The sequence below is a fragment of the Chenopodium album genome, chromosome 1 (assembly GCF_948465745.1).
Source record: "Chenopodium album chromosome 1, dcCheAlbu1.1, whole genome shotgun sequence".
NCBI lineage: Eukaryota > Viridiplantae > Streptophyta > Magnoliopsida > Caryophyllales > Amaranthaceae > Chenopodium > Chenopodium album.
The window spans coordinates 25,997,593-26,015,834 of NC_137834.1; the positions used below are offsets into that span (position 1 = coordinate 25,997,593).

The 18,242-nt window shown below is 35.3% G+C and overlaps 1 protein-coding gene across 1 annotated transcript; it reads right to left on the minus strand.

The window, feature by feature from the left end:
* Nucleotides 1–15,285: 15,285 nt before the first annotated feature.
* LOC145630162 (uncharacterized) lies at nt 15,286–17,721 on the minus strand. The gene is made up of 2 exons (XM_081682413.1): nt 17,598–17,721; nt 15,286–17,540 (listed from the first exon to the last, which is right to left on the minus strand). The coding sequence occupies exons 1-2, from the start codon at nt 17,719–17,721 to the stop codon at nt 15,286–15,288; spliced, it is 2,379 nt and encodes a 792-aa protein (XP_081538539.1).
* Between the last annotated feature and the right edge of the window lie 521 nt (nt 17,722–18,242).

Below are 18,242 nucleotides of genomic sequence, written 5' to 3' on the forward strand. Positions count from 1 at the left end.
TCTCCTCGTACATATTTGTCTTATGTTTAGAGAGATTGTCTATCATGATTGAAAATCATGTTAAGGCTGGCCTTTGGAAACTTATTAAAATTACATCTTCGATTTTCATGTCTCATATCTTCTATGCCGATGATGTTTTTTTGTTTGACAATTCTTCCATTGATAATGTTAAGGAAATGATGAACATTCTAAATCAATTTGGGGAATTGTCAGGTTTGAGAATTAATCAATCTAAGTCTTCTATGATTTTTCCCTCCAAGATGAATCATGCTATTAGATCACATACTGCTCATTTTTTTGGCTTCAAATGTTCAACCTCATTTGGTAAATATTTGGGAATTGAGATTAGTCCTAATAAGCTTAAAGCCTCTTATTATTTTGGACTCTTAGATAAGACCATGGATAGAATCAAAGGATGGCAAGCTAAACTGTTGAATTTGGCAGGAAGATGCACCTTGATCAAATCAGTTTTAAATTCCTATCCAATTTATCATATGCAAACCAATCTTATTCCCTTTTCTGTTTTAGATAAACTTGAGCAAAGATGTAGGAATTTTCTCTGGAATAAGGTTGACAATGTGCATTATAGGCCTAGGCTTGGGTGGAAATTTGTTACTATGCCTTTGCTGCGGGTGGGTTAGGGATTAGGAGACTTAGGGATTGGAATACTTGTTTTATTTCAAAGCTAGGTTGGACCCTTTTAAATAATCCCTCGAAGCTTTGGGTTAGGATTTTCAATGAGAGATACTTGAAGCATTCTGCTTTTTTTAGTTGTGTCCCGAAGCCATCTCAATCTCAAATTTGGAGAGATATTCTTAAGGGTAGACAGCTTTTAGCTTCGGGTTTAAGGATTGGAATTGGAAATGGAGCTTCAACCTCTTTGTGGTATCATTATTGGGTAAGTACGGGACCAATTCATCTTCTTATAAATTGTGATGTTCCTCCTTCTATGGTTCATTGGATGGTTAAGGACATAATTGTAAATGGTGAATGGTTTCTTGATGAAATAAAAGATTTTTTGCCCACCTCTCTAATTTCTGAAATTCTGGCTACTCCTTTTTCCTTATTTTCAAACTGTGATGACTTTATTTGTTGGCCAGCTGCTAAATCTGGTGAAATCACCATTAAAACTTCCTATCATGCTCTCATCTCTCCCTCATATGTTAATTTTTCATTTTTTAAGTCTTGGAAATCTCTTTGGAAAATTAATGTCCCGGCAAAGTATAAGATGTTGCTTTGGAATATTCTTCATAGTATTTTGCATGTAGCTGAGAAATTGGCTGTCATTCTCCCCATAATCTCACCAGTTTGTGCTCGATGTAATCTCTATAATGAGTCGCATCTACACTTATTCAGAGACTGCTTTTCTTCATCCATACTTTGGAAGGATATTTTTGCAAAAATTCCACTTCCAACAGGTTTTAATTTCCAGCTTTTCTATAGTGTGGATTGGATGGTTTGGCTCAATTATAATCTCGATTTTAATAGCCATTGGAGGATGACTTTTACAATTACTCTTTGGCACATATGGAAGCATAGAAACACTGCTGTTTTTGACCTTAAAATGTTCAATTCAAGGGTAGTGTTTAGCAGATTTATTGTGGATTATCAATGTACTAATCACATTATGCAGGGCAAAGCTATATCATCTGGTTTACCAAGCAGCTCGAGGGTGTTGAAGACTTGGAACCCTCCCCCTCAAGGGTGGGTTAAAATCAACACGGATGGCGCTTGGGTCTCAATTAATGTCGCTGCAGGAGGAGGTGTCGTAAGAAAGGATGATGGTACTTGGATTATGGGCTTTTCAAGCAAGTATAATGTTGTTACAGCATTTGCGTCTGAGTTGCTGGCGGTCAGAGAGGGTCTAGCAATGGTTAAGGGGATGAAAATGAAGGAGGTTGAGTTAGAGGTGGATGCTTTATCTCTGCAGGTTATGCTTAACTCACCTGGTAAAAATGTCAACCATGAATTGGCTTGTGTGATCAAGGATATTGAAGAAACTATCAAATATTTTGATGTCTTTGACATTACACATGTTAAAAGAAACAACAATGTTGTGGCACATGAGCTTGCTGCCTTTGGTTTGGATATGAGTGTTGGTCACACTCTTCACATGGTATGCCCAGAGAGAGCAAGGTTGATCTATGAGGAGGAACAAGCTGCTATTGTTGCCATACGTGCAGCATGATCTCACTACTATTTTCTACTTACCAAACTCTACTTATATTCATAGTATTATCTTATTTTTATTTGCTTTTCGGCTAGGTACTGTTTGTTGGTTTAAGTATTGGTCCTCTGATTTTGTTTATATCTTGAGGCCGATTATAGTTCTTAGTATTATTGCCTCTAATTTTGTTAACGGTGCGAGGCTTTTTGTTTGTATTGTAAAACCTTTTACTTAATATATATATCGTCGTTTATGTGTTAAAAAAAAAAATTTAGAGAGAGAGAGAGAGAGAGAGTTGATATGGTGCAATTTTTGTGAAAAATTTTGATGTTTTGTTTTCTTAAAATTGATATGGTGCAATTTTTGTGAAAATTTCTTAAAAAAAAAAAGTGGTGCAATAATTAAAAAATAGAAGAAGTACGTAGTAAACCTAAAACATGCATCAAATACGCATAAATCTTGTATACTAATCGTTAACATGAGTTTACACCATATGTCAATGGTCCTGAAAATTAGATGGTCACTCTTTTATTTATTTATTTATTTATTTATTTATTTATTTATTTTTTTACACTAATAAGAACTGTTTTCTCTAATGATAATAAATTAAAGTATTCCGTCATTTCTTTATAAATTAAGTAATATGTTTGTAGTATTTCACGATTTTAAAGGAGAAAATAAAGTGGACATATAATGATTGTGTTTAGTATAAAAAATCAAGACAAAAAAAAGTCATAAGATTAGTGGAAAATGTGAATCACGAAGGAAAAAACAAAAGAAAAAAAGAGGGATATAGCTTTTTGGTTACCATGTGATTTTGTCCATGTAATAAAGAGGGAAGAAGTAAAATTAAATATTAAAGCCCAAAAATATGAGGAAAAAATTGTTATGATTAATCCCAACTTTGTTTTATCCGTTAATATTTTATCCTAATTTTCATTTATTTTTTATTAATTTCAACTTGTACCCAATCCGCTCTTATTGCACCCAAATGACTTGCAACCAGTTAAGCAGGTTTAACATTTGTGTGTTGGCTTTTTATTTGCACACGTGTCAATATTTATCTGATTGAAAAAAAAAAGAGATAATAAAAAAATTAAAACTAACACAGCCACCACACCACTATTACCGGAAACGCAGCACAGCCCAACCCCTGCCTCACCTCAGATGCACGCACACTCCCTTCCTAACCCACGACTACCGGAAAATCTACCCCAGCCCTAAATGACAGTTTCCCCACCAAAAAAATCCCCCTCTCCCAAAAACAACCACCAAAATTGGCCACAAATGGCCGAAATTGGCTGGTTTTAGGGTTGAATGGTTAATTTCAACCCTTTACCGGCCGATTTTGGCCATTAATGGTCGGTTTTGTGGCCGTTTTAGGGAAAGGGGTTTCGTTTTGGACGGTTTAGGGCTGCGGGAATTGGAGGCCAGGTGGGTGTTTTCAGGTAGTCGGGGCTAGGGAGAGGGGATGGGTTGCGTTGTTTGGGGTTGGGGAGAGTTGGAGAGAAGATGTGTAACCACCAGAGTGGTGGCCACATCAACCGCCCACCAAGGCAACAGAAGGAGCGGAGAATGGTTGTCGAAAATGGACAGGGGAGGGGAAGGGGGTCAGAGGAGGCAAGGGCTGCCACCTCCAAAGGTGGCAGGGGATGCCACCTGTTGGGGTGGGGGTTAGGGTTTTAATTTTTTTAAAAAATTATTTATTTATTTTATACAAAAATCAGACCTATCACGTGATGACACGTGTTTGTTAACCTCCTACATCAGGTAAGATAACCGTTGGGGGTGATAAAAATTAATAGGGTGCAAACCTTTACGATTTTCAATTCTTTCATTGGAGGGATCGAGAGCGTGTGATGTAGGGGGGGTCGTGGTGCTGTGATAAAAAAAATGATTATTCTGAAAGAAATAGAGGTAGGTGAAAGAAGTGATTGCAAATTGGGGCAAATTGGTGGAACTGGAGGAGGATGTGTTGGGTCTTGATCGATTAAGAGGTGCGATTAACGTTACTAAGTCTTTGCGGCGATTTTAGTGACTTCTGGACGAAGCAGGGAAAATTGTTTATGTGGAATTCGTGTATGAGCGGTTGCCTTTCTTATGTTTAGCGTGTGATAACATAGGGCGTGTCGAGAAAGACTGTTGTCTTGTGTCAGAGGAAAGCAAGAACTAGAAATTAGGGTGGGGAAGATGGTTGAGAGCTTCACCAAGAAAAGGAAGATTAAAGGAGGTAGAGGAGATTGAGGCGGTTCTGGCATCTCGCAAACAACTCTTTGTCACAAAAGAACTTGAGAAGGAGAATGAAAAGAGTGAGAAGATTGAAGGGGAAGAGGAGGAGCGTATACTGGACATTACTTTGGAGATAGAGTCAAGGGGGAAAGGTGTGGTACTTGTGTGTGGTGGAAATCAGGAGTTTGCTGCGACCCTGCGAGTAGAGGTAATGCTTCTCTAGAGATATCAAAATGCAACTCTTTTGTTTTTACTGCTAAAAAGGAGGGGCATAAAAGGGGTTTAGAAAGCTTGAAAGGAGTGCTGACTCGTTTGATACTCATCATATGAGTGTTGAGGGAGAGAGTGTTTTAGGGAAGAGGGGGAGGGAAATAAATAAGTGCAATTTGAAGGAGGGGAGGGGAGAAGAAATTGATTGTTGATGGTGAATTTTCTGGTTTGTGGGTGGCAGAGGTTGTCTATGAGCCGCCCCGCCAAGCTCAATGAATATTTTATGTTGGAACTACAAGGGTATGGCCAACCCTAAGTCAGTTCAAGAGCTCCAAAAGTGGAGTAGAAAATATGCCCCCGACATTGTATTCTTGGCGGAAACCATAGTGATGAAGAAGAATATTGTAGAGAACCTTAAACATCGGTTGGGTTTCACAAATGCTTTTGGTGTTTCCAGTAGGGAAGAAGAGTGACGGCTTATGTATGTTGTGGAGGGAAGGGATAGATTACGCTATTGTGTCATTCTCACATAATCACATTTGTGGAGACATAAAGAAGAATGATGTGATGTGGAGATTTGTAGGTCTGTATGGTTGGTCAAAGGAGGAGGAGAAATACAAGAATTGGAATTTGATTATATTTGTTTGTGATGAGGATACTAACATTCCCATTGTTTTGGGGGTTACTTTAACGAGATCCTAAATTATGGTGATAAGGAGGGAGGGTCGAATAGAGTAAGAAGGGAGATGAAGGGTTTCCAAAATGTTGTAAATGACTGTGAACTTAGAGACTTGGGATATGAAGGTGCGTGGTACACGTGGGAGAGTGGAAATTCAATGGATACTGGTGGATAGATATGAGAAATATCTAGGCATTCCCACGATTGTTGACAAAAAAAAAAAAAAAAAAGGTTTTTAGAGCTCTCCTTGATAGAATATGGAAGAAATTACAGGGTTGGAAGGAAAAATTTTTATCTAGAGCTGGGAAGGAAGTACTTCTAAAATATGTGATTCAAGCTATACCCACATACCTTATGGGGGTATACAAAATTTCGGAGCATGTCATCTAAAGTATCAAATCGCCTATGGCGAGATTTTGGTGGGATCAAAGTGGCACTCGTCATTGGTTGAGTTGGGAGAAGATGTGCACACCGAAATGCCTGGGGGATTTGGGTTTCAAGGACTTAAGTGTCTTTAATGATGCATAGTTGGGGAGTCAAGCCTGGAGACTCATTCGCAGACCTGAGTCACTATTAGGGAGGGTGATGTAATACCCCGTATTTTCATACGTATTTTCTAATTAATTAATTAAGAAGTATTTTATAAAAAGGGTATTTTAGTAAATTTATTATTTGGAGCCAAAATAATATTTGAATTTTGGCGCCAAAATCATTTTTGAAAACCGGATTATTTATATATTTTGAATATTTTATTTAAGGCAAAAACTATATTTTAATAATGAATTAATATGTCCGAAAATTCCCATTAATTAGCTAGGAATCTCGGATTTCCTATGTGTAGGAAATATGATTTTTCTTAGTTATTTTGTTGGTGAATAATTGGTATTTAGTTAATTAATTATTCTATATTATTTACACAATTATTTTATTTCCTTAAAAATAGAGCAAAATCTTCCTAAATATATTTATAGGAGTCCGAAAAATTGAGCTATGGTAAGCTCAATATTTTCAGCCTTATTGAATTATTTTGGGGGAATTTAATTGGTAAAATTATATTTTTAATTATCTCCTAAAATCTCTTATTTTCCTTAATTCTAATTCTCCATCTTTTTAATATCTAATCATCATATTTTCTTGCCATTCATTATTCCCTAAGTAATTCTAATTTCCTTATTATTTTTCATGACATACATACCTTCCATATTCAAGTATACATAATCACCTTAATATCCAAACTTTCCTTAATTCTTTTACTCACTTCTCCAAGTAATCCCATAAACCCTACTTGCCATAATTCTTCCCACATTCTCTTGCCATAATTCTTGCACGAGCTAGCCTATAAATACCCCTTCATACCTCTCACATTCTTCACATCAATTCTCTTCTTTTCTTCTCCTCAATTTTAGACAAATCATCTCGTTTATCTTTGAAGCCAATTTTCGGGCACTTTTGGTCCGTTTTTAGGGTATTGACATTTGACACAAGATTGTTCCTCTCAAAACATCCTTGAGTTTAGGCTCAAGAATCACCCAATTAGAATTTATATCAAAGGAGTTATAGCCTCTGCAAGTTCTGCCTATTCTTTCCAACGCAAATCCAATTCTTCTCTTTTCCTTGGTTTCTTATCTTTTCTTTTTCTCTTCTCTTATTCAATTATTATTATTATTATTATTATTATTATTATTATTATTATTATTATTATTATTATTATTATTATTATTATTATTATTATTATTATTATTATTATTAATGGGGAATTTATAAATAATTATTATGAGTATTTTTAATTATATAAAATCAGATTTTTAATGGGGTTTATGAGAAATTAATTTAAAAGGTTCATGTACATATAGTTGGGGGTTTTTATTTATTTGTTAACCTTATATTGATTAAGGTTATATTTATTTAATTTGTAGGGTGTGTTTGATCAAGGTTCTTGAGGTTCTTTTTGTGTGGTTTTTCTAGCAAAGATCAAGGTACGTTTAGGTGGCTAGATACCTTTGAAAGTGATTGGTTTGAATAACATGTTTTACATGATTTGATTGGTGATTGAATTAAATTGATTTGAATTATTATTTTGAAATAAATTATATTTGAAGGTATTGATTTTAATAAAAGTATTTTGAATGATTGAGTTTTAAATCATGTTTTGAATGGTTTGGATTACTTATCGTGTTTAAATAAATGAATTGATTTTAAAAGGTTTGTTGAATTAAAGAAAGATTTTTCAAGGAAGAGTTGTTGATTTTGAAAAGTTATTAATATGAGATTTTATTCTCAAGTATTTATTTACAAGGTTTGATTTTGAAAGCATGTGGAATTATTAAAAAGGATTTTGAATTATATTGGAACTATTGAATATTAAGAAGGATTTATTGAACCATTGAATTATTATTATTAATGCTTTATAAGCATGTTAGTAATCCCACTATGCGGATTTGGTTTATTAATAAGACCTTGGACTTTGTATGACCGGGTCTTTCCTCAAGAATAACCTTGTAACATAAGGAGACTAGCTTGGGGGGGTGTGAACACTTGGGTGGGGAATTGGTTAAAAGGAATTGGTTCTTAATAAAGGAATTGGTTTTATTAACTATTATTTTGAATACTGAATCATTGGAATCGGTTTTGGAATAACGAGTTTTGAATTTATTGGATTAATTATTGGAATTGGTTTTAAAAGCATGTTTGCAAATAAATTGGGTTTACACTATCTCGCACTTATCGTACTTAGCATAATTTGCTAATCCGTATTTCTTATTTGTTTTGGTTCACCCTGTTTACCGTAATGGTAACCAGTGTTGACTATTTTCAGGTGGAGTCATGAATGAGCATATGGGAGTCTAGGGATTTGCTTCACCTAGTTTAGGAATGTTGGTCTTGTCTTTATTTTGAGTACTCATAACAATGTTACTATTTTTATAAGTATTAATAAAAGAAAGTTGAGTTTCTGCTGCAAGTTTTGTTATTGAGTTAAGTATTTTGCGTAGCCTTGCGTAATCACGCGGTGGTAATACGCCCAAGTCTATCTCTACGGTATAATTACATGTAGTATACTAGTATTTCCGTAGAGGGAGATTTGGGGGTGTTACAGTGATGAGAGCAAAATACTACCCCCAATTCTACTTTCTTGGAGGCAAAACTAGGCTACTCCAATAACTATTCATGGAGGAGAGTGTGTATCTCTACAGTGCTAGTAATAGAAGGGTACATTTGGTGTGTAGGAGATGGCACAAACATAAGTATTTAGGGTGATCCTTGGTTAGCTGATGGAGAAGGTCGCTTTGTTACTACTCGAGAGGGAGTTGACGTTGAGAATGTCAATAATATTATTGATTTGGATCGAATGGAATGGAGAACGGATATAAGAGAGGAAATTTTTGATAAGAGGGATGTGAAGTGTATTCTTTCTATTCTTTTAAGCTAGCGGCATCAACATAACGAAATTACGTGGGCAATTTCGATGGATGGTGAATATTCAGTGAACGCCTCTTACATGTTAGGAAAGGGCTGCAACTTGCATGACTTTCATAGAGCCTTTATGGACATTTTGAAGCTTGATGTCTTTCCTAAGGCTAGAAATTTTCTGTGGAGATCTTGTACAAGGACCCTTCCAGTGAGGAAGCTACTGCATACGCGACACATGACTGATATGGATACTTGTTCGTGGTTCCAGGAGGAGGAGACAATGGAGCATGCTCTTTTCGATTGCTTCAGAGTATAAGAGCTCTTGCAGGAGAATGGCTGTGAAGCTATGGTGCAACGGAATGAGGAAAATAATATGTGTGATCTTGTGGAGTCGTGGAGGGAGCTTCATTCGAAAGTGGTACAGAGGGGAGTACTTTTATCTTGGTGCATTTGGCACGAGCAAAATTTGAAAGTTTTAAAAAATAAGGTAACTCCCAACTTTGTACTATTAGAAAGGGTGGGTAGGTGGACGGTTGAACTTGAGAAATATTCAGCTTGCATACACAAAGCAACAGGGCCGAAGCCTCCTTCAATCCAAAAGAGGTGGATTGCACCACCTGAAAGGTACCATCAAGCTCAACACTGATGCTTCATTAGCAGAGGATGGGTGGGTAGGCTTGGGTGTAGTTGCTTAAGACTGTACTGGCAAGGTGGTCTTTTCTAGGCCGAGAAGAGTTTGAGCTAACTATCCTTTTGAGATTGTTGAAGCCAAGGCAATCGATTTTGCACTCAAGCTAGGAACGCAGCGTGGACTTGGCAGCATCATCCTCGAATCTAACAGTCAGTTACTCATTAAACGCCTCTCGAGAGGTGCCTTGTTCTTCACTGATCTTGATTCAATCCCTGGGGATATTTTGTAGGGTTGTAATGCTTTTATGTCAGATTTTTGGTCTCATGTCAAAAGAGAGGGAAACTCAGTTGTTCATCATTTTTCTAGATTTATTTCCTTTAGTACTGAGCAAGTGTGGGATAATCATTATCCAAATAGGTCTCATCTTATGTAACTATGGATATTTTATCCTTGTTTTAATATAATTTAAGAGTACCATTTCCCTTAAAAAAAAAAGAAAAAAAAGGTAATACTAATTTGAATTTTTAAAGAAAAAAATTGAAGGATAAAGGTAGTATGGATCGATCCTAAGACATATGTTTCGATTCCACAATAAGACCATAATTACCGCCAATCTATAGCATATTAGTCAACATTTACACACAAATCTGAATATTTTAAGGGGGCCAACACTATAAAAACATAATACCGTGTTGTTGGGCAACAGGGGATGGGCCTCCACTAGCCACTAGTGGAAAAAATCTCATTCGTAATAGGCTATTTGTAACGGGTAAAGCTTTGCCCATTATAATTAAGATATTCGTAACGGGCGAAATAGTGTCCATTACGAATACTTACTTATTTGTAACGGTTGAAATGGTGTCTGTTACGAATACGTATGTATTTGTAACGAATAAATTAGTGCCCGTTACAAATAAATAAGTATTCGTAACGGACACTATTTTACCCGTTACAAATACTATATTACACGTAACATGCGTATTGTGCCCGATACAAATGCCCAAACTTGGCCCAATTGAAAGAGGAGCCCATTACTTGGCTTTTTATTAGGGTTTCACCTAATAGCTGTCATTCACTCCCTCTCTTTCTCCTCTCCTCTCCTCCCCGTCATTCACCTCTTTCTCTCATTTTGTACTCAGTCCTTCTCTCCTCTCCTCCATCAATCTTAGAGAAAAAATGGTTAAATTGGGGTTTTTTATTTGCTTTATAGATCCAAGGGTTTATTGAGGGGGGTTGCACCAGATCCTTCTCAAGGTCTTTCCTCAACGCAACCAGATCTTCTTGGAATTTGCACTACAATTTTCTGTAATTTTAATCATTGTTCATATTATTCAATATCATAAATGTGAATTTTGATTTTAGTGTCTGGTTCAGGAGTAATGGCAAAGAGAGTGGTCGCCGATGCCCGACACCACATGTTGGGGCATCTAGCCTCCATTGTTGCAAAGGAGCTACTTACTGGGTAGAGTGTTGTTATGGTTCGTTGCGAAGAGATCGCACTTTCTGGTGGTCTTGTTAGGCAAAAGGTGAAGTGCCTTAGTTTTCTTCGTAAGAGGATTAACACTAAACCTTCTCATGTCCCATTCATTTCCGTGCTCCTTCTAAGATCTTGTGGCGTACCGTTCGAGGGTATTTCTATCTTTGCTCTTTATTTTGGATTCTGGCTTTTCTATTTTTCAATCTATTTTACTCTGTATATCGGATTTTATGTGTTTGATTGATACATGATATTATAGGATAGCTTCTATGTTTAAGAAATGTAGTATGTTAATGAAAAATTTGAGGTTTTTAACTTAATTTATGCTTGAAAATTGGATTGTGATTTGATTTTGAGCTGCGTGAGTGGGATAAGGTTGATAGTTTGGGAGACCAAATACTATTAGTGACCTTTGATAATTGCTACTTTGTTGATGCTGAAAGGTTAGGTTTCGAGGAAATTGCATTGTGTTCCCTAAGGACCGTTTCCATGCCTATAATACTGAATGGTATTATCCTGATGATTTATTGTTTCGGAGAGAAAATAGGTGCCCTGAGATTGTGATGGTGTAGACAGACACCTAAAAATGTCTCCCCAAAACCAAACTCGATGATGAACAACCTTTTACCGCCATTATTAGTCGGGTTGAGTATTTAATCTTGGAGTGCTTCAATCCATATTTCAATTTCATAAACCAACCCAATTCCTATCCCATTTCCCCTCACCATAACTTATTTTCCACTTTTTGTGCCTTTAAACCCAAAATAATTCATTTCGTGTCCTTTAAAATCATTCATTTCGTGTCCTTTTTATAAAAACGTAAATTCTAGTTTATTTTGGTCCATAATCTGGGTCCAATTATTGAATAGTTAGATGAGTCTTTAAAAGAGCTTTCCAAGGATATATTATAAGCCCAAATCCGAGTGATAACGAATAAGTTATGACTAAAATATTGTACTGAGTCCAAATCGAACCTAAGCCCACCTTACCTATGACCCAATGATCATGTGGAGGGTCCAAAAGCTTTAATCCTATCCCTAAATCAATTAGGATTAATTAGAAGCTTCTATAAGTTTCTAAAAGATCTTAATTATCCTTTTTAAAAAAATAAGATTAAAGAGTTTGAAATTGAATAAAACTTTTCTTTTTAAAAGTCCTAATTCTATTCGAATTGAAAGATGTTCAAAGATAGACATATATTATTTTCGTGCCTCATAGTTTTTATCCAAATATTAGATGGTTGGATATCCCTCTAAATTATCTTTCCAATGATTTATTATAATATCAATTCCGAGCTATAAAAGAAAAGATATGAATGAAATATCAAACTCTATCCAAAACTAACACCGTCTCACTATTTCGGTCATATATTTTATTCAACAAAATATTTTAATCTGATTTTAATTGGGTTATAAAGAAGACTTCATGAGCTTTCCAACGATATCTTATTTATCTTATTTCGATTTTTGGATCAAAAGATATGATAAAAACAAAAACCGCAAAAACTGCAGTCTATCGAGTTTTATTCCGATTTAATTCGGATCTTATCTTGTTTTTTCGACCCTTCTTTTTTCTCTATAAATAGAATTCATATCTCCCCTTTTTTCAATCATCAATAAGGTTGGTCATCAAATAATTCTCTTCTCCCTCTTTAGCCTAAACACTAGCCTCCCTATTCTTTCATTCCTTCCTTAAGCACTCCAAGGAGTTCATACAATACCCAAAGTTCTATACTTAAACCAAGTCGTGAAAGGTATAATTGACTGAGGGTTTGGACTAAATCAACTCTAATTTTTATTTAATTTAATTTTTTCAATTTGATTTATATTTTACTTGAAGTTACTAACCGTTTATTCATGATGTAGCAATTTAAAGGAACGCAAAGAATGTGAGTAATTAATTAATTTAATTACTCTTATTTTAATTTTTATATTGCTAGCATCATGATTAGATTATTATTATTATTTGATTTGGCTAACAATTTATTGTTAAATTGCTTCCAATATTAATGTTTATTCTATTATATTTTTTATGATCACCATATTGCATGTTTAAAGGGAATATGTAATTGAAAATCACGCCTAATAAGATAATTTGGACAACCGGTTTAGGTTCCTTTTTAATCTTGTTGTTTAATCAAGTGATCACAATATTTTAGAATAATATGTTGCATTAATATTAAACCAATTTAGCTTAATAATAGTTTGGAGCGAATTGAATATTTTGTTTGTATGCCTTTGAGATCGTAGGAATCACTTTTCACTATAAGAATCGAGTAGAGGCCAATACGGGCGAATGTGACTCCATGACTCACTTCGTACCATCATCCCCGATCCTCCTTTCGTGGTTCCAAACCATATGGAGTTAGTAATCTCATGGATTATGAATGGGTGTAACCTTTAGGGGTTAATCGTTATTGCCTATCGTTGTCCCTTAATCATGGTTGCCTTTTATGATCCGTGAAAGGTTTACAAGTTCCTTAAAAACTTGTTGACGGTTCCCTACTTTCTGTGTTCCTAATCGTATATGTCAATTCCCACTTCCTATCAGTGTCAAGCATATTCACAACATGCTTTAACGTAGGCGCACTTCGAGCGGCGCCTACAGATGGGTGTCATAAATGGCACCCATTTGATGAGCATTTATGTTGTTTTCACCTTCTTTTCATGGCTTTCATGCTTAATAAATGCTTAGTTTTATGCTTTTACTCTTGGTTTTACCTTTTCTCTCTCATTTTGTAGCTTTTATGCATTTAAATGGTTTTTCTAGTCCTTTCTCCTTTATTTGCTCTATTTTCGTGGTTGTAGGTATTGTACGAGGTCCGGGTCTTAATATTGGTGATTTACTAAGGTGGAAGATGCTTTTGGAACAAGCTCATGGCAATTAGAAAGCTCAAGATGCAAGGAAGTGGATTCTACAAGTTTTAGCTCTTGCGCTCTGATCAAGCCGTGCTTTTATGAAGATGGGGTGTTGAACCCACTGTCAAGTGCTTTTTAGGACTAGCACTCTTAGTGTTCATCATCATCATATCGCGCTTCCATTTGAAGACCTTAGCGGATGTACGAAGCTGTGAGAAGATCCGAAGAAACCCAGAATAGTGCGGGCGCGCAGCCCCCTTGCGCGGGCGCGCAGTCTGCTGCGCGGGCGCGCCTCTGCGGGTTCCGGCTTCGCTCTTCTTTGTTTCGCGCCTCTTATAAATACCCTTTTGAACCCAATTTTTGCAACAAGTTTCATTTTAGATTTTGATCATTATTTTAGCTTAGTTGAGAGCTTTTCTCTCTAGTTTTAGGGTTTGTTTAGGAGTAGATTTTAGAGAGAGAAAGTGAGGAATTTCAATGGTGGTTGAGAGATTGAAGATTCAATGGTGACAATTGTGTTGAAGATCTTCTCTATTATCAATGAGCATTTCTAACTCTATCTCATTTTATTGCTTTGTTTAATATTCTAGTTTGTTTGGTTTGATTTTAATGATTTGATCTTTGATTAGTGTAATTGTTAATCATTTTTTATGATTCTTGATTTCTGTAGTTGTTTGTGGCTAGATGATGATGTTTGAGTAGTTGTTTGGCTAGGGATAGGGTGAAACTTGTATGATTGATTGATTGTACTTAATTTGGAGATTATGTTGATTAATTGTTGAAATTAAATCGATTAATGGAAGTTTGCATGTGTGTAATTCGATAGGCCTTGAGAATTATGCTAGATTGCATTGTAGTTTCTAATGATACGGACCATTGATTTAGGAATTGCAATTGTCGATTGAGCTTGATTAGTGATGCTCCTAGTTAGAGTCTCTCGTATTTTACGCTAGTTTGACCTCTAAGAGACAGCTTGTCGAACTCTTTTGATTGAGCTTGCCATTAGTCTTCACAACCATTGACTTGCATGTATTTACGAGTTGTTACAATTGTCATGCTTACTTGTTGATCCCCGTTCCTAGTGCTTTATTTGTTTTGTTTCTTTGTTTGTTAGTTGTTTGTGTTCTCCTATTATCTTTGTCTTCGACCTAGCTTAGGCGCATAATTGATAGCGCTTTAACAAAAACTGTTCCTTTGGGTTCGACCTTGGCTTGCCTCTTTACTAGTATTTAGTTTGGTTAAGTGTTTATTAATTTAGTTTGACCGAGGGAGGATTAGTTTCAACGACTTAGTTCCACCCCTCGTTAGATTGCTGAGGCCTAGCTATTTGGATGAGGGTATCTTTAGGGATTGTCTTTTATTTTCTAACTCGGGCTTGTCGGTTTACTTTTGGCCACCTCCGTCTTGGGCTAGACCACGTTTTCTCTCTAAACAGTGGCGGATCTTGAAATCTTTTCTTTCGGGGGCCAATAATATCTAGCATAAGTATACGTCTAAAAAAATAATAACAAGGAGTATAAGAATACTAAATATAATAAATATTACCAAACAATTAAAAAAAAATGCAAGTGTCACAATCTAATTATTTCTCATACAAATGTCACAATCTATTTCTTCAGCACACTATTAAAGTAAGGCTCGTCTTTCTTTTAATAATTTGAAATCATCAATTATTGACTTAGTACTAAATGACTTAGAAATCTTCCTTTCAATGGAAATAACTAAACTATCTGCCAAAAACTCATCCTCCATCTTGTTACGTAGTCTTGTTTTCATGATCTTCATTGCTGAAAATGCTCTTTCAGTGGTAGCTGTGGAGACAGGAAGGGTCAAAACTAGACGTATTAGTCTATCAAATAAAAAGTATACATTTGATTTTCCTGTTTTTGCCAAGTGTTCGCAAAATTCCTCCAAGGTAGAATGACGAGTCAAACTAGGCTCAGTTTTTGCTTCACAAAAAAAGTGTTGCAATTGATACCTCAAATTGTACCTTTCTTGCTCCGTAAAATCCATGGGGTAAAACTTTTCTGCAACCAAGCAAACCTTCTCAAGATCAAAATTTTTAAATCCGTCTTTGGGCTCTAACAAAGATGATAAAGTTAAGAGCTCTAAAGCGTCATCATTAAATCTGTGATTTAGATCTTGTAATTGTTTGTCAATTGCACCTAAAAATATTTCAACTCGATAAAAATGATTCATTGTAACTCGATCTTGTTGATGACGAGCTCGACCCCTACGAGCTATATAAGGAGAATTCATATCAGGTATTAAAATATCATGTTGGTGACAAAATAATACCACCGACTCTAAAAAACTTTCCCATCCATTTTCTCTTATTTCCTGAATTAGTGCATGATTTGTAGACACTAATTTCACAGCACTGGCAATATCTTGGGACTTTTGTTGTAACGCTTGACATAGAACATTAGCAATTTCCAAAATTTCTTCCATTAAATGGGAAATGAACACAAAATCAAAGGAAATCATTAGATCTAAAGCAGCATCAACATCCCCACGTTGAGAAGAATTACAAGACTTATCATTCGAGATGTGTTCAAGTACTAACACTGTTGCATCAAACATTTTCATCAAGCTACGAATAGAGTAAAGATGTGAACCCCAACGTGTATCTCCAGCTCTTTTTAAAGTACTAGTCTGATTAGCTCCTCTACCACTGTCTATTTCACCAATAGATAATAGCCTTTTTATTTCATCAGATTTGATGGATTGCAATTGGTCAACACGTTTAGGAGATGAAACGATGACATTGATAATGAAAGTCAAATTTGAAAAAAACTGATGTATTACTCTAACATCTCTAGATGCGGCAACCAATGCTAATTGTAAACGATGAGCAAAACAATGGACATAATAAGCATATGGACAATCAGAAAGAAATAATGCTTGCAAACCATTCCACTCACCTCTCATGTTACTAGCACCATCATATCCTTGCCCTCGAATATTTTCAACAGATAAATTATGTCGAGCAAGAACTGAACACAATTCTCTTTTAAGTGTTGCTGCCGTGGTATCGGAAACTCGTATAAGGTCAAAAAATCGCTCCCTAATTGTTCCATATTTGTCAACAAACCTTAAAACAAGACCCATTTGCTCTCTTTTAGATTCATCTCGAGCCTCATCAACTATAATACAAAATTTAGAGTTACCAATTTCTTCTCTAATATAGTTGCGAACCTTATTTGAAATAATATGGAGAATCTCTTTTTGAATCGAGGGAGCAGTATATTTGGCATTATAAGGAGCTTGTCGTATAGCTTTGGAAACATCTTTATTATATGCAGCCAACACCTTTCTGAATTCAAGATAGTTTCCTTGATTCTCAGAATTATTTGTTTCATTGTGACCTCTTAAAGGACAAGATTGTGTAGTCAACAAGCGGAGGACATCGATAGAGGCCTTTAAACGCAATCGATTTTGCTTGATTTGCATTTCACTTTGTTTGTAAAAAACATTACGAATCTTTGCTTTTTTCTTAGGAAGAGTCCTGTATAATTGAACCGCATTTCGATGAGTTGTACATGGACCTTCTCCAATATGAGCAAGGAACCCAAAACGTTTCCCGTCATTGACTTTTTTCCAATTTTTGAATCCGGTCAAAGTAAAAGATTTTACCCGAGAATTTGGTGTTTCAGTAAACAGAAAACAAGGTAGACAAAATGCAGCATCTTTAGAAGGTGAATATTCCAACCAATCTGGAAACTTAGCAAACCAAGTAGATTGAAATCGGCGACGATGCTTTGTAGGCCCTGAAAATGGATATTCTGCCAATTGAGGTTGATAAGGCCCCAATTTAATATAAGCACGTCTTATTTCATTTCGTTTTCCAATTGGATAAGCCCATATTGGAGGACGTAACCCTGGATCACGTTATAAAGAATTAATATCCACATTGTCAATATCAATAATCGATGGACCTTCTTCATGATTATGTGTCCGGGTAGGGGTATCTTCATTCACTGGATTATTTTCGTCGGGTGTTGCGTCATTTTCTGGCTCTTTTCGTTTGAAAAAGGAGGTAATAGATTTTTGTTTGTTCATATTTGTTTACCTGAAATTAATTATATGTTAAATTTATTTTGGAAATGTCAACAATTACGTTTTAATTAATTATTTAATTCTAACAAGTAGCAACCAATCAAAGAAAACAATATGAAAGAAAACAAGAAACTAACTTTAAGCAATCAAGCTTACATTCATAAGCGACTAATTTGTTAATCATCAATGCATTACAATTCACAAATCACAAGTATAAATCAAAAGTTAAAAATAACTTATCAATCGATAAATATTAATAGAGAAATAAAGAACGACGTACCGAAGGCAAAACGTGCTCTATACTTTGAACTAAGTAATTAATTAACTTTGATAACGTCTTGTCACCTAAAATTATCAATTTGTTTATTAATGCTCAAATTAATCATTAGTACATAGTATAATAACATAAAAAAAAATTAATTGCAAAAAGTAAAAAAAATTAATTGAAAACAAAAACTTAAAAACAAAAAATTGAGAAAGTAGTCGAGTATATACCTGATATAGTGATATTGTAAATTTGTAAT

Bases quoted from the DNA above. Each gene is read 5' to 3' on its own strand.
- LOC145630162 (XM_081682413.1), bottom strand. From the start codon at position 17,721: ATGAACAAACAAAAATCTATTACCTCCTTTTTCAAACGAAAAGAGCCA. The intron at 17,541-17,597 runs GTCCATCGATTA...AACGTGATCCAG, and splicing joins GACACATAATCATGAAGAAG to GGTTACGTCCTCCAATATGG.